A 6,336-nucleotide genomic window follows, 5' to 3' on the forward strand; every position below is an offset into this window, starting at 1 on the left:
GACGACAGGTTCAGTTTATTAATGTATATCCCTGCCGTACGTAGACGACAGGTTCACAGTTTATTAATGTATATCCCTGCCGTACGTAGACGACATCGTCCCACAACACTCTACTTCCTCCAACTCTTACATTCTTTCCAACAGTCACGCTGTAGTTAGACTTGTTGCCCACTGGATAAAGTTTCTCTGACCAAAGCTGGACAACACTTAGAAGGTACATTCATAAGTATAATATGTCCATTTATCAGAACAACACTAGCACTTCCTTCATTTCTGCTCAAAACCATTCAAGCTGTGAGCTTTAGCCATGTGTGCATAACCAGGTCTGAATTTCCTTCAGAGCGGTTAGGTGCCTCTATAACAGTCTTCCCCGTGTTACACCGTGGGCACATCTCGTCTGGCGGGAGGAGTATGGCATGCAAGGTTCACAGCTGAGTTAGATCGTTTGTTGTATAGGAGAGCGGCAGGCTGTGTTTCTGGCACCTGGCCGCCCGCACGGCTAGCTTTATACCCGAAATAATTACATAAAAACTGTATTTTTTTGAGCACTGCTTGGCCCATTAGTTCTAGCCTCTTATTGGCTAGCTCTTACATATTGATTTAACCCATTTCTAATAATCTGTGTAGGGCCATGAGGCAGTAGCTTACTCAGAAAGATCTTAACCTGTGTCTGCCTCGGGTCGAAGAATCATGGCGACTGACTGACTCGGCTTCTTTCTCCCAGCATTCTGTCTGTCTACTCCACCCACCTAATTTTCTGTCCTATCAGGGCCAAGCAGTTTTCTTTACTAATTAACCAATGTCCTTCCTCCATCAATTGTTGATACCTCTCCTCCAGCCTATGGCATCTTGTGGCACTATGAAAGCTAGCCAGCAGGGAAGAGACTCCTAGCCTAGTCCCAGCTTGATTTCTCAATGTCCTGCATGCATATTATATCGTATACTATTGGTGGATAACCAGATAGCTTGTGTTGTTTTAGGTGCTCAAGTCATAAGGTGGTATCCACCCTGGCACTGAGAATTTTTTTTTCTTAATAAACTTAATGGTTCTGGGAGCAGTTTATGTATCCACACAGTATTGCCATTCAAACTTTAAATATTATTTTGTTTTTAATTAGCTCACAAAGTAATCAATTTACTAATAGCTTTCTCATCCATTCCCTCTCCCCTAAGATCTCCCCCACTTCTTTGCTCTCCATCCACACTTAAATCTTTCCACCGCCATTCCTCTTTTCGTTTCTCTATCAGACGTGTTTTACTGTCGTTGTCCCCACCCCTTCCCAGGCTTCTCATGAGTCCCTTTCCACTTTCTTAGCCTCTACACACAACTGATTCCGACATGAATGCCCACGTGTAAAAATCAGAGGTTAGGAGAGAACATGGCAGTGTTTGTTTTTCTGAGCCTGGGTTATCTCACTTAATATAACCTACTGGATATGTGCATGAGGAATAATGGAAGGAGATAGTTATCTCTCACAGACTGCACAAAAAAGTCAACTCCTAATGGGCTCCTAGACTTTTAAGTAAGATCTAAAACCACGACAAGAAAAAGTATGGAAAACAATTTAAGATATGAGCACTTTCTAATGGCATTTCACTCAGGCAATAAGGCTAACATTTAACAGATGAAACCTCATAAAGTTAAGCATGTGTACAATAAAGAAAACAGTCAAGTAAACAAAAGAGGATTTCTGTGAGTTTGAGACCAGCCTGTTCAACATAGTGAGTTCCAGAACAGCCAAAGCTATAGAAAGAGACCCTGTCTCAAAAAAACTACAAAAGTGTGTGTGTGTGCCAATATTGTTTAAGTATTCACCATTATAAGCCACCAGGAAATGCAGATGGCAACTGCTTTGAGATTCCATGTCACTAGAGTCAGAGTGCTGTGACTAAGAAAACAGATGGCCACAAATCATAGTAAAGACGTGGGGGAAGGGAAAGCTGTCTGCTCCTGTGCTGGTGGAACTATAAACTGGCACAGCCACTGTGGAAATCAGTATGGAGCTACCATATGACTCAGCTAAACCATGTCTGGATATATACCCACAGGGCTCCATGTCCCACTACAGAGACCTCTTTCACAATTGCAAGGAAATGATGTCAGTCTGGGTGTCCAGCAAATAGTGAAAATGTACCTGTATACAGTACAACCTTTCAGCTATTAAAAAATGATGAGAATTTTTGTTTGAAACGAGGTCCCTTGCAGGAGTTGGTCTTGAACTGTGTATGTAACTGAGAATGACCTTGAACTCCTAGTCTTCCCGCTTCATTTTCCAGGGCTTGAATTGGCTGCCACAGATGCCATTCCTGGCTACATCCTATTTATTTGGTAATTTTTAAAAACTCTACTACAAGGTTAAAAGTTTGTTTTCTGAAAGGGTGCTAAGATAAACTCACATCATTCACACCATTTTAGCTTTTGGTTAATAAATGCCTGTCCATTTCAGGTGCCAGCATGTACCTTTTGGGATAGTAAAGGGAATGAAGACTAGAAGAGGGGATGTCACTTTTCTGGAAGATGTCTTAAATGAGGTTCAATCAAGAATGCTACAGAACATGGCTTCCATTAAGAGTAAATACTCTGCTACTTTTATGCTTTCTTGGATTCCCCTGAACCTGATCAGAAGTAGCATCCATTAGTTTGACATGTACCTCAGTTGTTCTTTGGTGTAAGTTTTCTTGACATGGGCAGCTTGAATGTTGACAGACTGTTGTCCAAGTCGTCTTGTGACGTGCTTGTATTTTTATACATGTCTGTGTGTCAAGTGTGCACATGCATACGTTCATGTTGAGGCCAGAGTTCTCAGGCGCTGCCCACTTTTTATAAAACACGAACAAGCAGGATCTCTTACTGACTAGGCTGGCTGGTCATGAGCCTCCCTAGCACTGGGATTGCACACACAAACCACTACTCACAGAGGTTTGTTTGTTGTTGTTGTTTTTAAACAAAAACATAGGTTCTGGTTTTCACACTCAGGTCCTTGTGTTTTCAAGGTGTCATGCTTTATTATTGCTGTGTTGAGACACCATAAGCAAAGCAACATATAAAAGAAAGCATTTAATTTGGGGCTGATGGCTCCAAAGGTTTACAGTCCATGACCATCATGACCGGGTATATGGCAGCAGGCTGACAGACACTGGAACAGTAACTGAGAGCTTATATCTTGATCCACAAGCAAAAGGCAGAGAGAGCTAACTGGGAGTGACATGGGCTTTTGAAACCTCAAAGCCAACCCCTCAGTGCCACACCTCCTCCTCTTTCCAAGCAGTTCCAGTACCTGGGGACCGAACATTCAGATATGAGCCTATGCAGGTTCTCATTCCAAACACCACATTAGTCCAGCACTTTGCCAACTAAGCTGTCTTCTAGCCCAAGTCCTTGCATTGTAAACTAGATAAAGTATAAGTATTTAATCTTCACCCTTGAAAAAGTAAGGGCTTTATCTAATACCTTACAAGGAATATTTATTTTAAAAACAAATGAAGTTCCTGTTTCTTCACTTTGATGGAGGCAGAACTGACTATTACCCCAAGTTAGGAAGGGAAGATCCATTATCATCTTATTTTTTGGTTGTACATTCTTAGATTTTTTCCATACGCTGATCCATTATCCTTGAACAGTCATTATCCTTGAACAGTGAGGTGCACATTGAAAGCAGCTGCCTTTATTTGTTTCAGCAACAAAGAAAATGGAGAACCCACAGGAGACTGCAGAGAGGGTGGGGCTCGCAGCTCTCATCATCCAGGTATGTTATGGCTTCTTCCTCAGGGGTCTTTTTTGTCTGGTGTGCAGCAAAACCCAGGGTAATGATGTGTTTTCATTTTAGGACTTCAAAGGTTTACTCTTATCTGACTATCAGTTCAGTTGGGATCGTGTCTTCCAGAGTCGTGGGGACACTGGAGTCTTCCTACAGTATACCCACGCCCGCCTCCATAGGTGAGAAGAGGCTTCAGGGAAGCTTGGCTCTCCTTCCCTGGGCTGGAACCTGCTTGGTGTGCTTCTCAGATCGGTGGTTGGTCCTGTTTTCTGGACTTTTCCAAAACTTCTTTATTCAAAACTGGGTAAAACACAGCAGACCTCTTATTGCCAAGCACTTATCAGTCACCTACTATAAGAAACACTTTTAATTATTGCCTTATTTCATCCTCAGAGTAATTCTGCCAGAGAAAATCCTGTCTCCTACAGTTTAAGAGACATTAAAAATACTTTGAGAAAAATGAGGATTTAAATCAGTGTCAAAGTCAAGGGTTATATTAGGGGGATCAAGAATGTATACCCAGGGGCTGGAGAGATGACTCAGCGGTTAAGACCACTGGCTGCTGTCCCATAGGATTTGGGTTCAATTCTCAGCACCCACATGACAACTAACAACTGTTTTGTAACTCCATCTCCAGAGGATCCGACACCCTCACACAGACATGCATACAGGCAAAACACCAATGCACACAAAATGAGAAGAAATGAATGTTTAATTAAAAAAACAGAATGTATACCCAAAGCTAATATTTCATCACATGTAGTTATGGACCCTCAAACACTGACCCTTCACACTTGTTTAAACTCTTGGTGACAGTTTGGAAGAGACCTTTGGATGTGGTTACCTAAATGACGTCAACGTTGCTTGTTTACAAGAGCCACAGTCTGTTTCAATTCTCCAGCATCTTCTCAGGTATGAGGTTTTTCTGTTTTTTCCACGTCTGATACTCTTAACTAAATTGAGAACATTTTTTTTGCTGACTTCTAGAATCATTGGTTCAGAGATTGCCTTCTTCCTCTAGACAGACTGAGGAGGGCCCAAAAGGAGTCTGCCTTTTCAGAACAGACTGGGATCACCGTTTAAGCCAATGTTCAAGGTCAATCCTAGCCTTAAAAATATTATCACAAAATATGCCACGAAGTAGTAGTGCACGATCTAAGGCCACGGTCCAGGAAGGTAAAGCCTGGGAAGAGCATGGTCTTTGGATAAGAGCATCCTCTGAGGCTGTTATGACGGGGGAAGGAAAAGCCCAGTCTCTGTGCAGTTGTCCGGACACCGTGAATCTTCCAATTTGCCTCGTGGCTTCAGTTCCCAATCTCCAGTGCATTTGTCTGCTTAGTACTGCCACACAGGCAGACCACAACTTGACTCCACGAGGTCAGAGAACACAGAGCAGTGTGTCTACAAAGGCAGCTTTCTTCAGTTGTCATACAGTGCTCGGCAGATCTTTGTTCAGATAGGGAAATTTTACTACCACATAACTTATAATGTGAGAGAAAATAAGCTCTCCTGATTCCCTCAGCCCTGAGATCAGAGCTCCTGATTCCCTTAGCCCTGAGACCAGAGCCTTAATAGTTAGGCAAGGTTTTTCTTTTTCTCTTTTTGCGCAGGACTAGATCTAAGAGATACAAAGATGATTTAGAATGTCTCTGCTATCAAGGAATTTATATGAAAGAAAAATGCACATTAGTGATTAGATGTACCCAGGTCCTTTCTCATATGCCTCCTTAATGCCCAAGGTGTTTAACATGTTAATGTGTTAGCTTCATATAACAAATGAAGTCTGTTCCTGTCGTCTTTTAGGTTCGATGAAGTACTTTATAAATCATCTCAGGACCTACAACCTAAGCACATTGTTGGCTACCTTTTAACGCTAAGGTAATTTTTCTTAATCTCCCTTTTTTCTTTTCAAAATCTTAAGACTTATTTTTATTCAAGTGTGTGTGTGTGTGTGTGTGTGTGTGTGCTCACAGGCATGCATGCTAGTTTAAATTTATGATAAACTCTGTCACCAGTTACAGGTAGGTGCTACATTGAAGAAAGGAATCAAAGCACTTCCTCTTAGAGTGGCTTAACCAGAGTGAGGCAGAACTTCTATTCTTCCCATGTCATCTGTCTGTAGCTTCTGAGTCACTGGCCTCTGTACGATGCGGTCTTGTCTGTCCCTCTACTGAGCAGAAGAAATAGGAGACACCAAGACACCTTTCACAGTCTTACTTACACAGGAGGAAACTTTACTGACACCAGAAGCACTCAGAACAGCAAACATCCCGTGAACATACCGTCACAAACAATATCCATATGCTCTTTTCAGATCTATGGCAGATAATTTATGAGGCCACTTTTGCCATAACTGTTTTCAAATACATGTACATTGCTCTCTGGGTCAGGGACATGAAGAATGCATAACTTACATTGGCTTAGGTTGTAAAAAGTAATCACATGGGCAGTCACTACAAGTGAGGTTGATTATGAAATTGTGTTTTAAAGGCTGGTTAGACGGGCTAAATCCACACCTGGGTATCCACCTAGGCTTTCAGTGACCTCCAGGTGTATTAACTCAGCTATGAAGTCCGGC

General features: G+C 42.0%; 1 protein-coding gene across 2 annotated transcripts in view; it reads left to right on the forward strand.

Moving 5' to 3' along the window:
* Rars2 (arginyl-tRNA synthetase 2, mitochondrial) overlaps positions 1 to 6,336 on the forward strand; it is a 43,964-nt gene that overhangs the window by 35,608 nt on the left and 2,020 nt on the right. For both annotated transcript variants that reach the window (XM_005361966.2, XM_026786591.1), the window contains 5 exons: positions 2,448 to 2,572; positions 3,679 to 3,746; positions 3,828 to 3,937; positions 4,575 to 4,670; positions 5,562 to 5,636. In XM_005361966.2, the coding sequence (XP_005362023.1) occupies positions 2,448 to 2,572; positions 3,679 to 3,746; positions 3,828 to 3,937; positions 4,575 to 4,670; positions 5,562 to 5,636 (474 nt within the window). The remainder of the gene's footprint in view (positions 1 to 2,447; positions 2,573 to 3,678; positions 3,747 to 3,827; positions 3,938 to 4,574; positions 4,671 to 5,561; positions 5,637 to 6,336) is intronic.

This window comes from Microtus ochrogaster, linkage group LG5 (genome assembly GCF_000317375.1).
Source record: "Microtus ochrogaster isolate Prairie Vole_2 linkage group LG5, MicOch1.0, whole genome shotgun sequence".
Lineage (NCBI taxonomy): Eukaryota > Metazoa > Chordata > Mammalia > Rodentia > Cricetidae > Microtus > Microtus ochrogaster.